At 33.0% G+C, this 23897-nt stretch overlaps 1 protein-coding gene across 1 annotated transcript in view; it reads right to left on the minus strand.

Annotated features, from left to right (window-relative positions):
• Positions 1 to 5381, minus strand: part of LOC107484566 (wall-associated receptor kinase-like 20) — a 14465-nt gene extending 9084 nt beyond the window's left edge. Inside the window, exons 1-2 of the mRNA XM_021140506.2 lie at positions 4592 to 5381; positions 3337 to 3396 (exon numbers count right to left, since the gene is read on the minus strand). Coding sequence (XP_020996165.2) covers positions 3337 to 3396; positions 4592 to 5381 — 850 coding nt within the window. The remainder of the gene's footprint in view (positions 1 to 3336; positions 3397 to 4591) is intronic.
• Positions 5382 to 23897: the final 18516 nt, after the last annotated feature.

Below are 23897 nucleotides of genomic sequence, written 5' to 3' on the forward strand. Positions count from 1 at the left end.
TTTATTTTCAAAATAAATTTTATTTATTTTTAATAATTAAATAAATCAATGTTTTTTATTTATGATTAGTAATAAAAATATTTATTTGTTATAATCTGCATTTATTTAAACTAATAAATATATTTAATGAATAAATATATTTTTGTTGTACCAGCCTAATAGAAATTTTATGGGTCATAAATTGAATTTACGAGAGATGAGAAATTTGATGGTAGAAGATGTCTTAGGAGCAACGGGATTCTACCACCTTGACTGGACTTCCGCAATTATAGATTTCACCTTCATGGAGGGGTCGGTATTAACCAATGACCTTATAGCCTTAGCAATTGTGTCCGAGTCTAACTTGGAATGATCTTGTGAAATCGTTTCAATGGTGCAAGTGTGTCTACCATTGTATCTCCGTATCTCCCAACAATTTTTTTTCGGTACTAAACTAGCTTGGATAAGCCAGTCGCACCCACGCCATACATCTTGCATTTTGCAGAGAACGTCTATGGCTTGGACTCAAAAACATTATAGTCGACTCCTTTAGAGATAGTGTAACTTCTAATTGCTGCGACAACAGACTTTCTAGAACTATATTCCATTCTGATCCTGAACTCTCTGTCCTCAGAATCAGAAACACCTATGCTAAACAGAAATAGTCACTCATTGATCTATGCAAAATATAAATTAAGAAAAATGTTTTACTCATCACGTACCTATATTTGCATATTCGGAGAATTTTGGTGCATGCATAGCGTCAAGATCCAAGTGACGCATAAAATATGGAACGTCCACCGGTTGACTAACTGTGAGAGGAACCACTACATTCTCCATTGCCGCCTCACCTCCCACACCCACATTCTCGTCTTCGTTTCTAGCTTCATAAGTAGCTTCCAAGTCCTCTTCGCTATCAGTGTTGTTCATTCTTTCGTACACTTCAACTATATCGTCTTCTATATATGAATCATATTGAATCTCATCTTCTTCTATATTTTCAAACTCAACATACAGATCAATCTTTGGCTATCACACTTGAGTCTACCGATGAATATGGAACATATTCTACATACTTGCTTTGTCAATAATCAACATAATATCAAACTGTATTAGACTACCAAAAACTATAACGGGATTCCAACACAGAGTATTGCTCACTCTCCTGAACATATCGTTCTCCATACTTTAGCAGAGACTATTCTGAAGCTAAATGTTATGGTGCATGAAATTATAAGCGAAAACGGATTCTCACACACAAAACTCATTCCCTTATGAGTATTCCATATAATCTCACCGTTGTGGTACACCACCAAATTTGTGGTACTCTCTATCACACCAGAAACACACTCAAACAACTTTTATTTTTGCATTGAAATGGTATCGAGATTCGCCTTATACAGTGAGAGCACTCAGCATGTTCCTCACATATTACATCTCCAAGCAATCAGATTCAGACATGTGTCACCACGCCTCCACGTGTTGACTCAACATGCTTCTACGTGTTGCATCTCCAATCGATCAAATTGAGATACGTGTCATCACGTCCTCCACGTGCTGACTCAGCACGCCTCCCATGTTGACAGTATGTCCTCCACGTGTTGTTAAAGTTGTCCTACTAATACATTCACCAATTTATAAATACACTAAATACACCTATTTTCAACCAAAACACCAATAATATGTCCATATTATGAAAAATGAGCCTTAGTTATCAGGCTTGAGCCTTAGTTATCTGGGCTTGAAAATGAATACTATATATGAAGCACATGCATTCTCCAAATTCGATAAACATGATTGTATCTGAGGGTTGCAACTAAAATATGATCATTAATTAATTGTGATAATAAATTATAAATTAGAGCAAACTACCATTTTTACTCATAAAAGTTGAAAACGCTTATATCTACCTATAAAAGACAGAAATGATCGTTTGTACCTATAAAAAATGACTTTTGCAAGTAAAATTAACTAAACTTAAAAAATTAAATAAAATTTCTAAACTACCCTTCTCTCTACCACTACTACCATCGTCTTTCTCCTCTCTTTTGCTCTCTCAATGTTCTCAGCTATTCCAATCCCACACTCTACCACCACTCTCCTCCCCAACTACCACCATCACTGCTGCCATTACCATCACCACCACCGCCATCACCACCCTTCCTCCTCCCTTTACCTCTTCGACTCCGATCTCAACTGCAGGCTCCGTTTCTCCCTCACTTTCCACCTCTTCCAAAACTCCAACCCATCTCCTCCCTTTGAAAGGAGCTGGGAGAGTTTGAAGAAAATCATTAACCAGCAAAGACTAAGTCACTGCAAATTTCAAGCAATTGGTGCAAGAAGAAGACCAATCATCCTTCTTATCCACCTCTCATCACAATTCACATTCACATTTTCATTATCACTCACTGAGTTCTGTGAGAAAATACTCAAGAAAGCCTTCAAGGGAACCTTCATTGACAACCCTATCTTCTTCTTCTCATCGCATATCTGAAATTCACCACCTTGCTTCATCTGGACAATCAAACAAACACCTTTTGTGCCCTTATTTTTGTGCCTTGACAAGAAGCAGTGCTCAAAATCCTTTACAATTTTTTGAATACCCACTTCCAATGGGAACAACGATTCCTTCACAACCTGAATGGAATTGAAGAATGACTCAACTGGGTTATTCCCAAACACCATTTTTCGATCAACCCGTGAAAAAGTCGCAGCTTTTGAGTGTATGTTTAGAGAAAATCCAATCCGATTCTTTGGAACTCGATCCGAATCGTCGAATAGTGGAAGAAAAGATGAGTAATGCAAAAGCCTTTTCACGCGCTCTATGAATTCCATTAGAGTGTTGAATTTCGAGGCCAAACAGTTAAGCTTGACGATGAATCGATGATAGAAGATGGCGAGGAAGATGAAGTTAACAGTAGTGACGGTTTACCCATTTCAACAGATCGCTCATATTGTTCGCTGAGCTTGTCTTAGATGATTATGCTGGTGATGATGGTGCTGGTGTTGTTGAGTCGCGATCAACACCAATGGGTAGCATGGAGCGAAGGAGTTAGAGTGACGGTTGAGGAGGAGGAGGGTGACGAAGCAGTGATACTGAACAGTGATGTGGTCGATGTTGGAATTGGATCGATGAGAACATTAAGATAGAAAGAGGGAGAGGGAAGGAGAGAGAGGAGACAATGGTATAATAATGGTGGAGAGAATAATAGTTTAGTAATTTTATTTAATTTTTTAAGATTTTGATAATTTTACTTGTAAAAATTATTTTTTATGGATACAAATAATAATTTTTATTTTTTATAAATAAATATATCAACATATTCAATAAAATAAAAATAGTAGTTTAATCATTACCTCCAATAAGCGGGGATTTCTTACGAAGCTTGCATCCTCTTCCATGCTGACACTTGGTATCTACGAGGAAAATCGAAATAAATGTCAAATCAGTGATATTTAGGAACTAAAATTTTTCTTTTTCCACATAAACTACTATATTATCGCCGCAGAACTGTAGCGGCCTAAGCAACTGCTCTAAATTTAACCAATGTGCAACAACCCTTCAACTGACTTATCATAACGATTTCGATCTACATGCAGGTACATCTAAGTAACTTATGTAAACTTAGCCAGCAAATATAATTTTGAACGTGACTTGGAAATTATTGATCCACATTCAACTTTGTATAGTTTATATTTATATAGAATCATATTATATAGACATAAAAAATTAATTAAAAATAATTTATTATATATAAAAAATGTATCAACTATTCTGTATAGAAATGCATATTTGATTTCATAATTTTGTATTATATTACTATAAATAAGTTTAATTATTTATTTATTTTAAATTTGATTACTCTACTATATGATATATTTGATTGTTTTGGTAGCTAATTATTTAATTAAAAAAGGCATAAATTAATATGTATAATAAATGTAAGACATATATAAAAGTTTGATTTGGTGACTAACTTTTCATATATATAGTATATTTTTTTATGTATAATGATACATAAATACATAAGTATTAATTTTTGTTTTATTGATTTTTAGTGTATATATAATTTTTTTTATATCTTATGTGGTGTTTAATATTGAATGATAATCTCAAATCATTTTTTAATTTATTTTCGTTACTATGGCATCTTGGTGCTAGCTTTGCAACGAACTAACTTTTAATTGGTCAATTTTAACAAATGTGTTTTGTTTTTTAATTATAAAATTATTTTTTAACTCTTATTTTTTAAATGATTAGAATTTAAAATTTATGATTTAAAAGTGAAAAGATAATTTAAAAAAATTAGCTGATATTGAAAAAAAAAGTTTCTGGTTAAAGTGAAATATTAATATCCTTATATCTCACTGCAACTACTTTTTCACTTGAATTGACCTGTTGGTATAAGATTGAATAATTTAGAGTAAAAACTATTTTTCCTTTTTGAAGCTTAAGATAGAAATTCTAAAAAAAAAAAGAAAGTTTAAGGATTAGTATTTTACTAATAATAACTAAGTAATAATTATAAATCACAAAATTTGCTTGCTTCCTAACATTTTTCCTAAAAAAATTAAACAGTATCATTTTTTTTGTTAGTTGTTACATACATACCTTGGCATTTTCCATTCACCGGATCCCATTGAAAGCCAGCATTGCACAAGCACTTACCTTCTCCACCTGCCACGGGATCCGGCAAACAACGAGAGTTTGCCACATCCAAGCAATTCCCCGCTACCTTGCACGACGGCTCGGCCGGCAGCTGCCACTCTATCTCCACCCCCGGCCGCCACATACTCACAGGCAAAGAGGGATCCAAATTGGGAAAGCTAGCATATGCAGCACAACGATCTTCCCTAACCCTAATCCTATGTGAAGTAGCAGACCCACCGGTCTTTACATCACAACATAATTTCGAGGCGTGGCTCGTCACGCCACAATTCTTAGAAATTACCGCATTGCCCTCCTCAATGTACTTATGGCAAATGCTGGTCGAGGAACAGTTAAACAGCATGGTCAAGATCTCAAGGGAGCAGTTCATGAGGATCAAAGTGTTACTTGAAGTAATGTTGAAGGGTGAGTTTGTGTCAAGCCACATCCCTTCGTTCTTGAAATCACGTGACATGCACGTGTTGTTGGCCAAACCCGGTGGCTGAATCACAAGACGCTGCAACGTGGGATTGATCGAGGTGATAATGTATGAGGAACCATTGATTGTGTCGAACCAAAGCATGCCGGAATTGCATCTAATCTTGTAATTTGGGTCCCCACAATTTGGAGAAGTGCTTAGTGGGTATGGCACTTTGATGTGGCCACAATCTTCACAATCTTTTAGAGCATTTACGCATAGTGTAATAAGGATTGTAGTGATGAGGAATAGAAGAAAGTGCTCTATGATCGTCATTGATGAAGAATTACAAGTTATGGTGTTGCAGCAATGGAAGTAGTTATAACTTATAAGCATGGGTTTAGTTCGTTTCATGGAGTGAAACTATTGCTGTGATTTAATTTATAGTATTATACTATATTTTATTTTGTAAATTAAGTAAGAGGTGATTTTCAAATGGTCCTTGAAATTTTTAATTCGCTTTAATTAAATTATTATTTTTTAAAATGACTAAATGTATTTTTTATTTTTAGAAATGTGAGCCTTAGTTAGTCTAAATGTTATTCGTCGTTTTAATGTTATTAATGTATGCAGTTAAGTATCAATTTGACAGTTTAATTTACTGTAAACTGACATAGGCAAATATAAATTTAACTCAAATTATATATGAATCAATTTGAGTATTTTAAACAAATTTTGGATACTAATTTAAATTAAATTCATTGTTTGTTCATATCAACTTACAGCAAATTATTAAGTTGGCTCTTAATTGCATGCATCAACAACATTAAAATAGCTGATGATATTTAGATTAATAGACACTTACATTTCTAAAAATGAAGGATACATTTAGTCATTTTAAAAAGTGAAAGATTTAATTGAAGCGAATTGAAAATTTTAGAGACCATCTAAAACATTATTTCAATTTTAATTAACTAATGAAAAATATTAGAGTACTAACATAATTAATTATTTAAGGACTGTTAGGAGTTAATAAGTTTTGTCATTTATAACAATTAATTAATTATTATTAGTATTTTTAATAATGTGAGATTTTATCTAATAGTGTAAGATGATTCACTTTTTTTACTAATTAAATGTTGACTAAATTTTAATACAAATACTGATTTTTTTATTTTTTTGTTATTTTTAATTATTATTTAATTATTAATATTTAAAAATATAAAATAAAATATATTATTAAATTAAAAAAATTAAATTAATAATTAAATAATAACTAAAAATAATAAATTTTAATGTACTCTAAACATTTCTCATAATTAATTACTTTATTGAAGGAATGGAAATGAATAATCCTAGTTTACGCATGGTTGGCACGCTCTCCCCCCTTTAACCTCGTACATGAAAAGAATTGTTAGGGTCGGTGTCTTCCTGGGGCAGCTAGTAACTTTTTCTTTTGTCTTTAATGGGGTGTTTCTTTTATTGTTTATTTTGTTGGTACAATGGAAATCGTTTTTTAAACCAATGAGGAGTTATTTTTTATGAGTGCAGACATCTCTATGGACACCCCAAAGAGAAAACGACAAAATATCATTATGCATGTATAAATAATACAGGGAGTCACTCACATCAGGTTGCCAAAAACAACATTTTTTTTTATAATTATCTATTGACACATAGTATAGTAATTAGATTTAGTTTAATATGATCGATTTTTTATTAAAAACCAACTACTCGAATCAGTTTATATAAACTGAACCGGATCATGCTTATTTTTTTTTAATTTAAAAATTTTATCTCTTTTTTTTTGTCCCTCTCTTATTTTCACTAAACTTGAGTTCTCATTTCTCTCACTAAAATTTGACTAGTTGATTCTAGCACTCAAGATTTCTTTTCTTTTTTTGTCTTTGACCTCTTTTCCTGTCTCTGATCACGCACTCAAGCTTATTATTACTCTCTAAGTCGTTAATCGTCACCATCTCAACCTCAATCACCCTCGTTGTCGCCAGTGGCAGAAGCAGCAGGTCCTGAAACTAATCGTTGTCATCGCTCCCTATCTCGTCACCATCTCACACTTAGTCCCGCACTTTTGTTGCGTTCATCGTTGTTGGCTGTAAAAGCCCCAGGTCTCTGGGGTAGTCGTCGGTATTATCTTCTTGCTTCGACTCTCATTGTCAGCTTCTTCCTTACCATCAGTCAGCTTCGTGCAACAAAAAGCTGGTCCTATTTTGGTGAGTTCCAACTCCCCTATTTTTCAGAAATTTTTTTATTGTAATATTTTAAATGTTTTTGTTTATTCCTTGAGTTTTTGATGTTCTGTTAAAGGATTTTGTTTTGTTTTGTTTTGTTCATGTGCTGTTAGGATTAGCTATGTTAAGAATCTGAATTGCAGAATTATTTTATTCGTATTTTTAAGGATGATCTGAAGGTGATGTATGTGTCTTAATTCTATATGTAGACAATAATATTTTTATTGATTTTCTTATTGTCACAATAAAAATAGTAACTAAATATTATGTTTTCTTCTTTCATACATGTGCATATTGTCTATTATTTTCTTATTATTCAAGTCTTCATACTGGATTACTGTTTAATTTTGTTATGCAGAGGCTTAATGTCTATTAAGCTAGTTTTTAAAACTGCTTCAAAAGAGAAGCAATGCAATAATTTTGCAAGTAGGTTTAGGAAAGTTTGTTACTTATTATTTTGTTCCCCTCATAGGTGATTTACAGCATATCATTGTTGTTAAGTGACTTCAGCGGATGAAGCAATACATGACACTGTACGAAGAACATATGCACGCTGGTGGTATCGACGCTGATGGAAGGGCATAGACGTCACCGCCTAGGTTGCCACCTCAGCAGTAGGACCAGCGGGATGACGACAACTTTTGGTAACTATAATTTTTTTATACACTATTTGATTGTATTATATCTTCTATTATTTGATTTTTCATCTTATTTGTATATTTGATAATTTAACATATTGTGCTTCTATTATTTAGAATTTGACTATTAATTACAAAAAATAAACTTAAATAAAAAATTTAGAATTTGACCACTAATTTCATCAAAAAAATATTATAAAAAAATTGAACTTACTGTCGAATTTTTCGAAGGAAATATCCAACGGTAAAAATGTAAGAACAAAACAGTTTGGTGCCAACATTATTATCGAAAAAAATTCGCCAATAACTGATAGAAAATATTCATAGCTTAAAAAATCAATTCCACGGCTAAATCTGCCAGAAGTTACCGGTGGATAACAAAATCCGATAGTAAACATTTATCGACAAAGTTTATACTATCGGATTAGAACTAATGAAAAATTCGACAATAAATTTATTACTAGTGAATTAATTTCGTTTTTTTGACGGTATTCGACATTTTTTTTTATTTTGCTAATCAATTATTTATCTTGTCAACCATGCTATATTTTGCATAAAAAAGAATTTGCTATCAATTATTTATTGTATAAAATTAAGTATTTGATATTCATAAAAAATTTATTATTGCTATAAAGAAATAATTAATTATCCTATTATGACAGATGCAATTATTTGATTAGTTTATTAAAAAAATATGTAAAATAATATTTATAAATATACATATATATCATATCTGACTTTTTATATTTATAATTTTTTTTTGTTGTTTTCTACTTTAAGATTTATAAACTTACACTTGAACCTATATAAAATGGAACAGTTTTACAACAACTTGGAAACTATATTGTGTGGTTTTTATATCATTAATTTTATACCACAATTTATTTTGTATAGTATACATCAATATATTTCTAAACCAGTGATAACGTTGACCTCTTTTCTTTTCCGCCTTCCCTGCACGTGATGATACTTCTCCAATATAATGTTTTCATAGGATCTAAACAGATCCGACAATGATAAAATCTTTCTAGAGATTTGATTATTTTAAATCATATAGCATATGCATATAGGGTGATGCCCAAGGTATAATTCTTTCAAGAAATTAAAAGAGTAGTAGACTAGTAGTGGTGGACCTTTTCACATCAAATTTTAATAACCGCCGTATAGACCGTAGGCCAAGGCTTTTACCAACTTTCAAATTCAGCTTCTGATTTTCATCATAATTCGGGTCTTCTACTTTGCATTCATACATGTTCTGATTTTTGTGCTCTTATACCTTTCATAGAGCTCATCTTCTTTTACCATCTCAAGATTTATTTCCTCAAATGAATACTTCCGTGATAGTTTTGGATCCATGCTTCTGACGTTTTATAACAATATCATTCATTGACGACGAGAAGTTGTTATCATAGTAGACGACAAAAAATTGCTCAACAAGACAACATATCGATGAACATACATATACGGACATCATGAATTGACTAAATCTCTATAGTAAATTCTCAGATACACGGTATTCATCGTTTTAATCTTTTAAATTTAAAATTTACTATAAAGTATCCCAAATCTAGCTTTGGACACTATTTTTGCTTTTGAACCTTTTCCAAAGTTGACTTGGACTTGCCATGCTAGACATTAGTTGAACTTTGTTTCGTTTTGACACTTAAATAAACTAAAAATACTCTCGTTTTAGAGAATGAGAAAGATAAAACAGTTTGCAAGTCATATAAATTATTCCTTGTCTTTTCCACTTTCACTATTCTTCTTTTTCGTTTCAATTATTGGCGCTAGTGAAAGTTGATTTCATTAGTTTCTGATTTTGGTGGAACTAATACACTACTAGGTTGGAGTGTCCGATCACACCTATGTGGAAGTAATGAGTTTGCTCCCTTCTCTTTCACAGCTAAGGTATGTGTCGAAGTTGGGGTTTACTTTTTTTTTTTGGTTGTAATGCATGTTCGATTGTGCTTTACGGTAGTGTTTTTAGTGTCACAAAATATATAAGCCATTTTTTTGCCACTCTAATGTCTAAGGTTTCATTGATTTTCTTATACGTTGGGATGGAGTTTGAGGTTTATGCTCTGTTTTTTTTAATGAAACAAGAGATGTTAATGGCGTTAGGGCTTTGCATTGTTAAATTCTAGTTTTGGATTTGTGTTTTGATTTATGTAATGATTTACAATGAAGTGTATAATGCATGATATTTGGATTTCTTCCTTATGGAATGAATGATCCATAATTTTATTCTAATGCTTTATGGTTTATTTTGTGATAGTGCATACGAATTAATTAATTAATTAGTACGATGATACATCATGGGAGAAGTTCCTAGAAAAATAAAGATGGCAGATTGATTTATTCCCTAGATAACAGGACCTCTAGTTTGGATAAAATTGATGTGGACACTCTAGACGTGTTTTATGTAAAGAACAACCAGAAAAAGCTTGGGTATAATAGCCAGATACATAATTGATGGTGACTTGCTCCTGGGAAGATCCTAGAAGTTAGTCTGAGAAATCTTAACAACAACAATGAATTCATGGAGATGTATTATCCTCCTCAAAAGAACAAAGACTTGGTTGAATGGAATGAGACTGGGGTCTACTTGAATGATGAAGAAGAAGAAGGTCCTAAACAGGTACCAAACATCACTAATCCCTCCATAAAATTGAACCCTACTGAAATTAATAATGCAAACGCTACTACCAAGACATCCCCAAGTTTGGCACTCACTTCAACTAATGATCCTGTCCCCAATTCTAAGCCCACTAAATCATCTCTAACTCTAATTCTGGACCCAAGTATCTCCCACCCCAATTTCACTACTAGGAAGACTCTCCTTATAGCCAAACCACAAGCATCTTCCAAATCTACCACTGTCTCCAAGGCAGCGTCTAAGAGCACATCCAACCCCACTAAGAAACATGAAAAATTGTCAAGAAATTGAAATTTGATTATACATGATTTGTCGTGAAAATACTTTTACACGAATCAAAGTGACAAAACATAAGGATCTCCTTTCTTAAAAGTTAAACATCTCCAAAATCTTTAACATTCTTTATTCACTGTTTTCTTTCTTCAAATTCATAAGCATGCATTCATTCACACCAAACAAATTCTCTTTCACTGTTCTCTATTATTTCAAAATTCACATTACTCTTCTTGCAAAGGTTTGATTATCTAATTAGAAGATTTAACTAGAAGTTACTTGACTCAATCCTTTAATTCTCGTGGGAACGATATCCACTCACTATGATATTACTTAGAGCAATTTGGTGCACTTGCCAATATTTGAGCATATCAAGTTTTTGGCTCATCACAAGGCAGCTCTTTAGTGTAGATTTTCAATCGAGACTCCCAAACTAGTTGGCTCATGGTATCAGGTGATGAGGCACCCTTTAGATTTACCCACCCAAGCCTCTCCTTGACACAACATCACAAGTACATAACTAGAAAAATCTTTTGATCATTTTATCCCATCTATCCCAGACATTAGTGCTCAGAGTCTTTGGACTCTAAATGTTTTATTCCAAGACAACTCTTTAGTGTAGATTTTCAATCGATACTCTCAAACCGGTTGGCTCAAGGTACTAGGTGATGAAGCACCTCTCAGATTTACTTACCCAAACCTCTCCTTGACACAACAACACCATAACCACATAAATAGGACGATCTTTTTGTTCTTTTTATCTCATGGTCCTAGACATTGATACTCAGAGCCTTCGCTGTTTTTTTCTTTTTCTTCCCTTTTTTTTCACAATTCTCGTCATTCAAACTGTTTCAAGATTTTAGACTTTTGCAAGGATTCTTATAATACTTTTCTAGATCTTGTTCCAAATATTCTAAATCTTTCTTCATGCAAAATTTCACACACATTGAACCCATTATGTAATCACTTCTGTTTACATCACCCACATTTTTCTTAATCTTACTTAACTTAAATAAATCAATAGAGAATAAATGTTTCCGTTGTGGTAGAAAGGGCCATTAATCGCGCAGCTGTCGTACCCCAAAACACCTAGTCGATCTTTGTCAAGCATCATTGGAAAAGGATGACAAAGGAAAGGAGACGAATTTTCTTTCAAAGAATGTTGAAAATTACACCACTCATTATGAAGTACCTGATTTCTTTGAGGATTCTAAAGGAAATATTGGTCATTTGATCAATAATGGAATAGTTTAATATGTGGGTTTATTAAGTACTCATGTAAATAAATAATATAAGAAATTTCTTGTTAAGTTTTATTTTGAATTTCAAGTATGATGTATATAAATAATGTTTAATAAAATATTAATATTTATGTCAAAGAATTTTAAACTCATTAAATGTGTCAAGTTTTAAAATAATAATAATAGTAATAATAATAATAAAATTTTTGTATATGACACTATTTTTATGTACAGTGTTTCTTAGAAAAATAATTCCTATCAAGAACACAATTTTACTGTGCATGGACTTTACTCATTTAATTATTATTATTTGTCTTTGAAGAAAAATGACAAGGATATATAATGAAGATGTTTACCTTGCGGATAGTGCAAGTTCGCATACTATTCTCAAAAGTAATATATATTTTACTCATCTTGTACCAAAAAAGAATATGTTAATACTATTATTGGCTCAGGCAATGTGGTAGAAGGCTCAAGAAGAGCTATAATTTTATTTTTCGGAGGAATAAAATTCATAATAAATAATGCACTATTGTCTACTGAGTCTTTAAGGAATTTGCTGAGTTTCAAAGATATTCGCCGAAATGGATATCATATTGAAACAATGAATGAGGGAAATCATGAGTACTTGTAAATCACAACTCATGATTCAAATAAAAAAGTTGTATTAGAAAAGTTACCCTCATTTTCATCTGGGTTATATTATATTAAAATTAATGCAAATGAATCACATGTCATTGTAAACTAGAAGTTTACTAGCCCAAATTAATTTATAATTTGGCATGATTGATTGGGTCATCCCACTATAAGAATTTGACAAATTAGCGACAAATTTTTGTGAGAAATATTTTTTGTCACTAATCCGTCACTAACTTGCGAGGAATTAGTGACGCACTAACGACAAAAATAATGAGCGGTCACAAACTATCCGAACTAGAGAAAAACGACTGATTAGCGAGAGATTCACGAGTACGTTTATTTCTCGCAAATTGAATTTTGTAGCTAAAAAAGAGTGGAAAAAATTTTCTCGCTAATTTGTCACAAATTAATTAGCGAGTGACAATATTCGAGCAGATTAGTCACTTAGTGGTTCAATCGAATAAAAGTAAAGTAGCAAGGGATATTATTGTCACTGTTCCGTCGTAAGTGGTTGATATACAATTAGCGAGAAACAATTCACACACAAGTTCGTTGCTAAATAAACTTTCTATGAAAAGGCTAATTAGAGAGGAACAATATTTCTAACTAATCCGTCATAAAGACTTAAAATGCATTTTGCGATGGACAACTTCCTAACTAATTTGTCACCAAAGTTTTTATTTTTTAGTAAGCAACTAGTTTCTCATTAATTTGTCGCATAATATTGTAAAATTCAAAATTAGGGTAGCGACAGAAAATATTCGTCGCTAACTTGTCGCAACAGATAAATCATTCAGCTAGGGAAGTGTTCCTTGCTAATTAGTTGCTAAAGTGAAAATACGGATATTGAGCGCCTAGGACCTAAGTAGTGAGAAATTTGTGACCGTTTAACAACTGACACACTTCGTTCACTGATTTCAAGCCACTAATTAGCGAGCAAAATACATTTGTCGCTAACTTGTCGCAAGTTTAATTTAGCGAGTGACTTGACAACTGCAATATTGTCGCAAAGCAAAAGCTATATCCTAGTTAATTTGTAGCAAATTTACTCGTTAATCTTGTTGGAAATCCGTTGAGAGTTATAACAAATCCAAAGCTAATTGAGAAAATTTTAGAAGTAACTGGTCGCAATTGAATCATTAATCAAAAGCTTATTTAGTGAGGAATTACCGACCGTTTAACATTTGATAGAATTTTCTCGCTTATTTCATTTTGCTACTAATTTGTCAGAAAAAACGTTAGTCTTATTCTACCCTTATTTCATGTTGCTACTAATTACTAACTTCTATATAACTCCATGAAAAATTCATGAAAGTTTGACGTAAATTTGCTAAGCACTCTAATATAATTTGTCATCATTTTGTCACTAATCTAAAGCAATTTTAAACGAGAGAATAACTAAATTTCCAAAGTTGTGACTAATAATTAGCTAACTAATTTTTAATAACTAATAATTACAATATTCTAGTAAGTTGTCAATTCTAAAAAATTTTACGTTGTAGGCAGTAGCGGTTTCTGAAGAAGGGAGATAATGCAGAAACCACTATAGGCAGCAACGAAATAAAAAACGCTTAGGATGGCTTGCCATCTGGCAGAAATTTGTTTTGATGCAAGGTTTTTAACATCTTTTTGTAAAACTTCTTTAGCCGATTTGTAATCAACTCGGACTAAAAATTTTTGATTGAGTAAATCAGACTGGAATTTTGTGATACACAAAACTATGGCTAAAATTTCTTTTTTAATGGTGGAATAGACTTGTTGAGTACTATTCCAATGCTTTGATGTGAATGCAATGATACACTCTTTATCATACAATTTTTGTTTCAAGATACCACCATATGCTAAATCAGATGCATCTGTTTCAATGATTTTGAATGCATGAGGAACAAGTAGGTACAAACAAGGAAGATTGCGAACTTTGGTTTTAAGAAATCTGATGATCTCAGAATGTTTGTCCGTTCATGGTGGAGAATTTTTCTTAAGCCTATCATGGAGAGACTTAATAAGATTTTTAATATTTGGGATGAAATCGGAGACATAATTAAGACATCCTAGGAACCTCTGGAGTTGAGGTTTGTCAAGGATATAGTCTGGAAACTTTTCTACAAACAAAATTGATCTTTCGATTGGAATTATTGTTCCTTGGGAAATCATATGACAAAGAAAACGAATTTTTGTTTAGAAAAAGATAATTTTTGATTTAGAAATAGAAAGTCCGTTTTTCTGGATGATTGATGAGCGAATAATTTATACGCTTTTTGGCATTATTTTTATATAGTTTTTAGTATAATTTAGCTATTTCTTAGTATATTTTTATTAGTTTTATGTAAAATTCATATTTCTAGACTTTACTATGAGTTTGTGTATTTTTCTGTGATTTCAAGTATTTTCTGGCTGAAATTGAGGGACCTGAGCAAAAATCTGATTCAGAGGCTGAAAAAGTACTGCTGACGCTGTTGGATTCTGACCTCCCTGCACTCGAAATGGGCTTTTTGGAGCTACAGAAGTCCAAATGGTGCGCTTTTAATTGCGTTGGAAAGTAGACATCCAGGGATTTTCATCAATATATAATAGTCCATACTTTGCGCGAGTTTTGACGACGCAAACTGGCATTTAAACGCCAACTTCCTGCTCTATTCTGGCATTAAACGTCAGAAACAAGTTACAAGTTAGAGTTAAACGCCCAAAATAGGTTGCAAACTGGCGTTTAACTCCAAGAGAAGTCTCTACACGTGAAAGCTTCAATGCTCAGCCCAAGCACACACCAAGTGGGCCCGGAATTGGATTTCTGCATCATTTACTTATTTTTGTAACCCTAGTTACTAGTTTAGTATAAATAGAACTTTTTACTATTGTACTCATATCTTTGAATGCTGGGATCTGTGGATGTTTAGTCCTTAGACATTGGGGGCTGGCCATTCGGCCATTTATGTATTTTCAACGGTGGAGTTTCTACACACCATAGCTTAAGGTGTGGAGCTCTGATGTTCTTCGAGTATTAATGCAAAGTACTACTATTTTCTATTCAATTCATGCTTATTCCTATTCTAAGATATCTGTTCGCACACAAGAACATGATGAATGTGATGATTATGTGATGCTCATCATCATTCTCAACCTATGAACACGTGCCTGACAAACACTCCCGTTCTACATGCAAACGAGCTTGAATGCATATCTCTTAGCCTTCTGGTTCACGATCAGAGTCTTCGTTGTATAAGCTAGAATCAATTGGCAGCATTCTTGAGATCCGGAAAGTCTAAACCTTGTCTGTGGTATTCTGAGTAGGATCTAGGATGGGATGACTGTGGCGAGCTTCAAACTCGCAAGTGTTGGGCATAATAACAAACGCAAAAAGGATCAATGGATCCTATTCCAACATGAGTGAGAACCGACAGATGATTAGCCGTGCAGTGACAGCGCATTTGGACCATTTTCACTGAGAGGACAGACGGTAACCATTGACAACGGTGATCCCCCAACATACAGCTTGCCATAGAAAGGAGTATGAAGGATTGGATGAAGGCAGTAGGAAAGCAGAGATTCAGAAGGAATAACACATCTCCATACGCTTATCTGAAATTCCCACCAATGAATTACATAAGTATCTCTATCTTTATTTTATATTTATTTATCTTTTAATTATCAAAACTCCATAACCATTTAAATCCGCCTGACTGAGATTTACAAGATGACCATAGCTTGCTTCAAGCCGACAATCTCCGTGGGATCGACCCTTACTCACGTAAGGTTTATTACTTGGACGACCCAGTGCACTTGCTGGTTAGTTGTGCAAAGTTGTGAAAAAGAGTTGAGATTACAATTGTGCGTACCAAGTTGTTGGCGCCATTCAGATCACAATTTCGTGCACCAATGATGTACATAAATGTTTTAACATGTTTGAAATGTTCTCCCAAAGTTTAAGAGAAGATTAAGACATCATCTATGTAAACGATTGCAAAGTTTGAATATGGGTTAAAAATGTCATTCATTATTTTTTGAAATTCAGATGGGGCATTCTTCAGACTAAACGGCATTACATTCCATTCATATTGACCAAATGGGATTGTAAAAGCAGTTTTGTATCTGTGAGATTCTTTAATTTGAATTTGCTAAAAATCGGATTTCATATCAAATTTTGAAAAGATATTTGCTGAGTTTAATCTATTTAGCAAATCCTTTTTGTTTGGGATAGGATAACAAATCCACTGTAAAGCTTGATTCAAAGGTTTGTAATTAATGACAAGCCTGGGGGTTCCTCGTTCTATCTCAGCTTGCTTATTGACATAAAAAGCTGAGCAAGACCAAGGACTCTTGCTAGGACGAATTAATTATTTATCCAAAAGATCTTTAATCTCCTTTTGACAATGCTGCAAAAGCTGCTCATTCATTTGAATGGGGCAGGCTTTTGTAGGAATTTTTGATTCTTTGAAACTTTTTTCATAGGGAAGATCAACAATGTGTTCTTTCCTTTTCCAGAAGGCATGGGGTAAATCAAAACAGATAGACTTTTCAATTTGGTTTGAAAGATTTTTATTTTATCTTGAATCCTTGGTTGGAAAAGTTGGGATTCAAGGGTTTTAAACGAGATTTCTTCTTTCAAAAAACAAATCTGTTTGGTTTTGGATTCAATTTGGTTTAGAGATTTCTGGGTTGGTGAGTCTAGAAATTCAAAGAAAGTCACATGTCCACCCACGAAAGAGGTAATTCCAGGAAAATCTGCTAGGTATGGAAACAAAAGGATTATAAAAGGTGTCCCCAAAATTACATCATTTTTTATATCCTTGGCTATGATGAAATTGGTCGGAATCCTAAGATTACCCTTTTCAACAAAAGCATCGGTTAATTTAATTTGATTTTTAGTCTTTCACCCGTTATCGAGCGAAGACATTTAGTAGTCTTTTCAAAATATTTTGTGGGGATCAGACCTTCTTTAATACAATTTGAGTCTGCACCTGAGTCAAAAAGTGCTATGGTTTCAAGAACAAAATCTTTAACGACAATCCGGATATTAACGCGACATTTCATAAAAGAAAATATGTTTATTATTCTCAAGATTTCTTTTCCATCATTGTCGTTAGAAATTTCATTTTCTTGTTTTTCAGAAAACTCAAGTTGGTTTATAAGAGAATCAAGTTCTCCATCATCAGACTCTTCCCTTTGCATTAATTGCGAGAGAATGAGTTGATGATTGTCTTGATTTCTTTTGACCTCTCGGATCTCCTTTTTAAGGTTGTTGACCTCAGTATGAAGATCCTGAATGGTTATAGGACGAATAACTTGGTTTTCTAATTTTTTGAAAATGGGTTTGTAACGTACGAAAAATTACCGATTAAGAATTTAATTCAGAAATTAGCGTTGCAAGTACAGTTCTTAATCAATAAAAATTCCGCTTATCAATTTAAAAGAGTTGTCACAAAATTTAGAAATAAAATACTGGGAGTATGAATCCCAGGTCGTCTCCCAACGAGTTGACAAAAGAGTTCTATTTTATTGATCACGGGTTTTCCAAGAATTTTTAAGAGTTGAAGAACAGAAAGTAAATAATTGTAAATCAAGGTAATGAAAATTAACGATAGAATTTATATAATTAAAATGAAAGCCTTGACCGAGAGAAGATTAATTAGAAGTTCTATCCTTATTGAATTTTTCCAAGTGTAATAATAAAATGTTGCTGTTCTACTTGGTCATCCCCTACTTAATAAGGGAAGGTCAAGTAACTAACTAACCAACTAGATCCTCAAGTCCTAATCCTCTCCTAAGGAAGGATTAGAGTTAGAGACTAGATAGTCAGCCAACAACTTCCAGTTAAGATTAACACTTGAGTATTCTAACTCAAGGTTATCCTCTTAACCAACTCCCAATCAAGTTAGAAAACCACTCCATTAACATGAATATAACTTTCACAAACATATAAGAAGAAGACATGATAAATTTGATAACACAGGAACAAAAAGTTAATTAAAAGTAAAAGTAATTCTTTGCATTAATAATTCCCAAAATCATAAACATACTTATCCAAACAGAGCTAATGGGCAATAAAGAGTAAAGGAATAATAAAACAAACTAGAATAATGGAAACTTCAATGGAGGTGATAACTCTTCTTAATATCCAAATCAAAAGCATAAAACTAAGAATCCTAAATCCTAGAAAGAGGAGAGAGCCTCTCTCTCTAGAAACTACATCTGAAACCTAAAATTGTGTGAATGAGAAGTCTCCCCTGATTCCTCTACTCTGCAGCATCTAATATATGTTTTTCGGGTTTGAAACTGGGCCAGAAACAGCCCAGAAATCGCTAGGGGCGAATTCTGGTATGCTGAATTTTTGCAAATGCGACGCGTTCACGTGATGCACGCGTGCGTGTCGTCTAGCTGTATGGCCACTATGGCAAATTATATATCATTTCGAAGCTCCGAATGTAAGCTTTCCAACACAACTGAAATCGCCTCATTTGGATCTCTGTAGCTCAAGTTATGATCGATTTAGTACAAAGAGGTCAGGCTGGACAACTCAGCAATTCCTTCAATTTCTTGTATTCCTTCCACTTTTGCATGCTTCCTTTCTATCCTTCTAAGCTATTCCTGCCCTATGAACCCTAAAATCACTTAACACACATATCAAGACATCGAATGGTAATAAGAGAGGATTAAAATTAGCAAAATTAAGGCCAAAGAAGCATGTTTTCAATCATAGCACAAAATCAGGAAGGAATATGTAAAACATGCAAATTCAATGAATAAGTGTGAGAATAATGAATAAAATCCACTCAATTAAACACAAGATATACCACAAAATAGTGGTGCATAAGCTTGACATCATACTTGTTACTAAGAACAAGGTTTTTGGGCTTCTTTTCCTTTTGTAAAGATTTTTTTAATTTCAAAAGAAAGTCTTTCTTTTGTTCTGGATCACCGATAGCCTCTATAGCATCAAATAAGAGATCTTGATCTTTGGATAAAATATTAATTTGCTTGACGTCAAAATCTGAGGATGATTCAATATCATCAACTTGGATATTATTGATATCATCCGAGGATTCTGGTCCAGAATCATCATCTGAACTTTCGATTAAAAGATTGTCAATATGTTCCTCAACCTGAGGATCAAGGTTCAGATTATTAATCTTTCCTTTTAACCTACAGTATTTGCTAACATGTCCTGGTTTTTTACATGTATAGCAAATAATGGAGTTTTTCTGGGGATACTGTTGGAAGTTCTTTTGAAAGTTTTTCTCGTTCTTACGGTTTTGAAAACCTTTTCTAAATCTCCTAAAATCCTTTTCAGAGTTAGGTTTAAAAACTTTTCGATTGGATGGCCTCTTAGATTTCCTTGGATGGCAAGCAGGAAGACCAAATTGTTCACAGAAAGTTCCCAGATCGATACGATTCTATGTTTTCTCACGAGCAAGTTGCCATTGGATTTTATCATCTTGACAAATCTTTAGAGCAACCTTTTGGATAAAGGAAATAAGTTGGCCACAACTTAACTCGTCATAGGGTATTATCCCGTCTGGAATTAAGCTACGAATTCTGTCCGTTACTTTATCTCTAGGGATTTGGAAAGTCCGGCTAGAAATTTTTCCTTCCAGAAAGGCTGCTGTCTGTCTTCTCTAGTATAGACCCTAGTAAGAAAGGTGTCTTTATACCATCTAAATTCAGCAGAACGATCTTTCCAAAGAGATGGGTCACCTATGAAGTGGCTTGCTATAGTAAAAATTAAGGTGTTAATGGCATCGGGGGTAGGTTTCCCATTGTCTCCAATGATGGGTTTGTTTTGATCATTAACCTTTATGGCAGAAAAGATTGACTGTTTTTGGACATCAGAAAGGTAGTTATCCCACCAACCTTTGAGTTGACCAGAAAATCCAGAAACAATAACATTGGCTATTGCTTCTTCAGAGGTTTCATGAGCGGCTTGATAGGCTGTGCCTACCATTATCATATGCTGAAGCATACTCATAATGTTGTATTCAGTTTTTCCATCTATATTCCATTCATAGACATTATTGGCATTGAAGCTGACAAAACCTAGTTCTCTTTCTTCGAGAGCTAGATTCGGTGCGGATATGCGATTATAACCATACGCAGAGGGTTTGGTTAGGCCCTTCCACTTGGTTATAGAATTGGTCATAATTGGGCTGACTTTAAGAGATGATTTGTCAGAATTATCACTTTGATCCGAGGAAGATTCATTGGAATCTTTGCCAAGGGCATTAATGGCTTTGGATGAGCGAGTTTGAATACGAGATGTGGATTCACCAGAGTTTGTAGGAGTTTCAGGGATAGTAGTAAGACAATTTAGAAGTTGGTCGATCTTTTGTATGACTTCTGAATCACTAGATTCTTGTTTTAAAATAGAGGTTTTAAGACTTTGTTTAGCCTTGCTACTCATTTTGAAAGGTTTGAAAAGGAGTTTTTCAATAGTTTTAGAAATAGAGGTTTCAGGGATATTTTTCGAAGACAAAAGAGATCCTGAAGATGAAAGGTTGTCACCCAAATATTGTAAAAATCTGTTGGTGTAATTTGACTGCTCAATAAGGTTTTTAATATCTTTTGGGGCAACAGTTTTATCTACATTTTTGGTTTTGAATGGAGAGGCCATAACTGAGTTATGTCCTTCTGAATTTGAAATAACAAAAGATCCTTTTGGAGGAAACTCAGATCTGATTAAATTCCCATCTTTAACTTTTCAAGTTGAAATAACATTTGCTGAGGGCAAAATCTTTTTGTTTTTAAAAGGATAATCAATATTATGTTTGATGGAATAAGCATGAAACCATTCAAAGAAAGGAATATGCATTCTAACATCATTGAGAAAATTGTAGTACTTTTCTTTGAATGATGTGATTTGAGCAGCTATATACGTACATAAATACCATTTTCTATGGAAATTATACTCCTTAGAGTAAAGGTTTTTACGTAAAGCTTCTTTATTTATAACAAATTCTGTGCTACTCATGGGCATCATTCATAGAAGAGTATGTTGGAGATTGAATAGAATATTGTAATTCAACATCATCATCAGTTTGATAAAATGGTTGAGAAATGTTTGAATTATTTTGTAATCCCGAAATATTAATTTCAGAATTTACGGGTCTTGAAATTTTTGAAAACTGAGATTGAGAAGTCATAGAAAAGATCTTTATGCTAAAGCAAAATCATTAGATTTTTCTACTTCAGATCTAGAGGAAAAAGAGTTTCGTCTATCAAAGAAAATCTCTACTCTTCCTGACTCGTCCTGTTTTATTTCTCGTAAGAGGGGTGCTTGTCTAGGTTGCGTTGGAATGGCTCGATCAATTGACCATGATTGGGGAAGGTCAATTTCACGATCACTAGATTTAAGAAGGACTCTAGAATTACAAGTGTTCATGACCTTGTATTGAATCCTATAGATTAAAGCGGTTGGGATATATCCTTCCTTCATGTTAAGACCATGAATTCGGATGTTTAGGAAAAGAGAGTCAAGGATGTTGATATCTAACAAACAGACTGTTTTATTTGGGAAACAGTTGAAGTAAACTGGACCGTGTCCTAGACTTATTTCAACTGTTCTGATTAAGAAGTCTTGGAAATCATTGTGTCTAATATCTCTAACACACATGAGGATGGAAGCATTCAAACCTTCTCTGATGAGAGGTTTTATAGAAACTTGGACACACCCTATGTGAAGATATTTGTAGTGATGGGCATGTTCTCTGACAGACTGTTTGGTTAAAAGATAGAATTCCTCACTGGAGTCTGGTCCAAGAGGAATATTATTTTCAGCGATTTTGATAATATAGTTTGATTTTCTTTTGTTGTCATCTGTGACATATAATTCATCTTAAGGGATCTTGGGAATTTTCCAATTATCTATGGCTTGATTGATATCTTCGAAGCAAACTTCTTCTTCGAAGATATTGTGTTTGGGAGAAAGTTCCTCAGGTCGAATTACTTTCTCAGTAAGGAGATTGGAGGGAGAATGGGGTGAAGAAGTGGAGGAAGAAGACGAAGAAGATCCTCTAATAGAGAGGCGTTTGGAGAGTGAACAGAAGAGATTAGACATATTTTCAAAACTCTGATATCATTGCTCTCCTTTGGTTCAGAAAGAATATATATATTATCACTAAACTATCACTCAAATTTTTGAATATGGGGGTTTTAACTTTTTTTTATAATAAACCCTTAAATCCATAGCCACAAGGAATTTTTATGTTCGGATCTTATCACCTTCAAGGAGATCGTCAAATTAGCCTTACTGCCCAATCTCAAGGGTCTTACTGCTACAGCCCTTTTAAGTGATAAGATTAAATAGTCTGTACTTCCAGATTTAAAGCATTGTTTCATATGTACGGAATTTAAGAAAATGAACAGTAAACAATAAAGTCCCAGATCCATAAACCTCAGAGATAGTTTAATGATAATATTTTTCTCCTTCTTCCCCTTTCTCTCTTCTTGAATTTTTATGTATATGTTGTCTTTTACTTTACCTTTTATATGAGACAAAATCAGTAGTATTTGTGCAATTGCATTAGTGAGGTTGAGTAAAATATATTATATAATTAGAATATTGAACAATTACGTTGATAATGAATTTTATGTTCCATGTTTATTGTGATATTTTTTTTAAAGGAAAAAATATTTTATTTCATTAAAAAATATAAAACTTGAAATTCAAAATATAAAAAAAATAAAAAATTCTCAAATTTCACAATATAAAAGTACAAGGAGTACGTACTTTTTTGGGATGCAAAAAAAGAATATAAGTAAGAATAAAATAGAAACTGACATTAGGAACAAAAAATTGTAAGTAAGAATTTCCTGATTTTTACTAATGTGAGCTATTTTATTAAAAAAATTGTGGGTAGTACTTTTGTCAAAAATGTATATATATTTTTTAATCTTTAGTTGAGTTATTCAATCACAAATGTAGACTAAAATTAAAAAAAAAAATCAACAAAACAAAATAAATTGAACTAACAAATAATAATATCTAAACATATAAGAGATTTTTCAAAATCACATTTTCATACACACTAAACCAAATCAAAGCCATTCTCCCTAACCAAACAACATAAAGCCAAAACTACAATTTACAAGTATGAAATATATATAAATAAAACACCATATAAAATTATTACCAAACACCTCAAAAGGTGAAGTTTTACACCCTCAAC

The sequence above is a fragment of the Arachis duranensis genome, chromosome 4 (assembly GCF_000817695.3).
Source record: "Arachis duranensis cultivar V14167 chromosome 4, aradu.V14167.gnm2.J7QH, whole genome shotgun sequence".
Taxonomy (NCBI): Eukaryota; Viridiplantae; Streptophyta; class Magnoliopsida; order Fabales; family Fabaceae; genus Arachis; species Arachis duranensis.